At 35.8% G+C, this 2,500-nt stretch overlaps 1 protein-coding gene across 1 annotated transcript in view; it reads left to right on the forward strand.

Moving 5' to 3' along the window:
* The window catches only part of LOC125028655 (liprin-alpha-2-like), a gene marked incomplete at its 5' end in the record, with an annotated part of 63,401 nt that overhangs the window by 13,943 nt on the left and 46,958 nt on the right, over positions 1-2,500 (forward strand). Inside the window, 3 exon segments of the mRNA XM_047618133.1 lie at positions 860-1,034; positions 1,332-1,453; positions 2,209-2,321. Of these exon segments, the coding sequence (XP_047474089.1) occupies positions 860-1,034; positions 1,332-1,453; positions 2,209-2,321 (410 nt within the window).

Below are 2,500 nucleotides of genomic sequence, written 5' to 3' on the forward strand. Positions count from 1 at the left end.
AATCCATTGAAGTAATTGCCACCTTCCATCAATAGGGTTTTTGAGAAGTCATTTATCTAGAGATCATCCCAATATATACTCCTAGTAATTATTGATCTAAAAGCCCTCTAGTGATTCACAAATTACCTCTTAACCCCTGCCCCGTGGGCCTTCTATGCTATTAGGTATCTTAAATATTAGAATGTAGATGCTTGATATATTCAGGGATCATTGAATATCTGATAGTGTAGCCTGTAAAAAGGAAATAGCATAGCCATACTGTAGATGTAATTAGAATATCATGGCAATTTAGAGAAAAATATAATGAAAGTTATATGCATGTTTTCTTCTTTTTTTAATTTCAGTTTTGTAAATTATAATGTCGTCAGAATTGATCATATTATTTTTTCAGCATATTCATCATAGAATTTTTTGAAGGTTTATCTTTTTTGTTTCTGCTTTTATTTTTTTATTTTATTTTATTGATATTTGAAGATTATTTTAATATGGATGCGACAATGAACTGCTTCAAGGAATTATTGAATAACCCTGTTAAATTGAGGTTATTGATGATAATTTTGAAATGGTAATATGATAACAACTGTTCATACCAATAAATGGTTGAGAAATATATGGCTAGGTAACACAAAGCACTCTTTCACATAAGTGTCTGAAAATATTTTCTTGCACAAATACATGCAGTTGCATTTGTTGATGAGCAGACATACACGTGTGTGCATATATACACTTCAAATATACAACAACAAAAAAAATTATGAATTCCACAACACTATACAAACAGTGTTATATATTTTTAAGTATATTGTTAGTGTTAATTTCCCACTTGTCCTTCTCTACCCCAATTCTCATATCATCCCAGAAGTCCCTTTCGCCACAGGTACAGGAGAAGCACGGAAGTGCTGAGGACCGCATTCAGCGCCTGGAGAACCAGCTTGATGAGAAAGGTGGGGAGCTGCACCGTTTGAACCAGCGCCTCAAGATGAATGAGGAGCACAATGCAAGATTGTCTGCCACAGTTGACAAGCTGCTGCAGGGTGAGTTGTGGTTATCTTTGAGTAAGGTTAGATTTTTCTTTTTCTTTCTTTACACTTTCATTACACTTTCATTCTTTGGTTGAGGAAGTTGGGTATATGTGGATATTGGTGACATTGGGATATCTTCATATAGTTTATATGAGAAGCTTTGTAATTAGATTATTATTCTGTCACAGCATAGTCATCAGGTTATCACTGAAACTACCTTCATTATGGGCATTGCCAAAAAGCATCAGGGAATTTTAGGAATGTCACGGGAATGTAGAGTTATTTGATTACTGTCTTTCCAATTTATAGAATCAAATGAAAGGCTACAAGTCCACTTAAAAGAGAGGATGCATGCCCTGGAGGAGAAGAATGCACTCACAGCTGAACTGGAGAGAACAAGAAAGATCCTGGAGGACTCTGCTCAAGAAAAGGTAAGTTGCCAAGGAAACCACATGGTAGAATCTCTTGGTAAATTGTGCATCAGTCTTGGGTCATGTAAAATAGTTAATTGAAATAGCAAGAGTTCATTTATCCTTTAAATTTTATTAATCTTCATTTATTGCTCAGAAAAAAATCTTAGTTGTCATAATTTTGTGTAATTATCAATAGATGTTAGCTACTCACAAATTTGTCAGAGAAGAAGAGCATCCTTTTCCCTAGATTACATAGGGAATTATCACTTTAGAGCAGTTCTTAGGACCCAGGACTGGATATCTATTTAAGTGGCCACTGCCTGAGCTCTCTACACCAAGGGACATATATGTAGTAATTAATCATCATGCAATAGGAACGACTTCAGCAGGAGATGGAAAACCTGAAAAGTGAGATGGAGAACCTCTTCCAAGAAGGACTGGTTCGGTAAGTTCATTCCATGACGTGATACCCAGCTCTTCCCCTGCCCCCTCAAACCCCAAAACCTCTTTTAGCTCTTCTTATTTTTCTTGGCACTTCTCCAGGACTACCCGACTGTACCAATCAGTGCACGCTCTAGCCCAGAGCACTTGTCATTGGTGGGCGTTGAACCCTCCATCTGCACTTCATCTTGGTCTTCTGCTTGCCTGACAGCTTGGAGACGCAGTCTACGACTTCTTCTGTTGTTTTATTATTTCTCTTTTGCCATATTTGTTTGCTTGATGTCATGCCTTTAGACACTTTTTTATTTTTTTACATTCTCTATTTACTACAGAATGAAATATTGAAAGAATTAGCAAGACGGCAACTTGAAGCAGAACAACTGAAGCAACAAATATTGCAGCAAGAGATAGCCTTCAATATTAAACAAACTGAAGCATTAACAAGGTAATAATGCATAGATAGCAATTCTGGAAAAGAGAAAAAGAAAATTGATCAGATGAAATTGATAAGGAAAAGAAAAAAAGAATCAGTACTATATTTTTGACCCTCTATCAAGTAATTATGAAACTGTTATTGTTTACCTGAATGAAAAATCATGGCTACCCTCAATCCTCCAATAGCAA

The sequence above is a fragment of the Penaeus chinensis genome, chromosome 1, assembly GCF_019202785.1.
Source record: "Penaeus chinensis breed Huanghai No. 1 chromosome 1, ASM1920278v2, whole genome shotgun sequence".
NCBI classification, from domain to species: domain Eukaryota; kingdom Metazoa; phylum Arthropoda; class Malacostraca; order Decapoda; family Penaeidae; genus Penaeus; species Penaeus chinensis.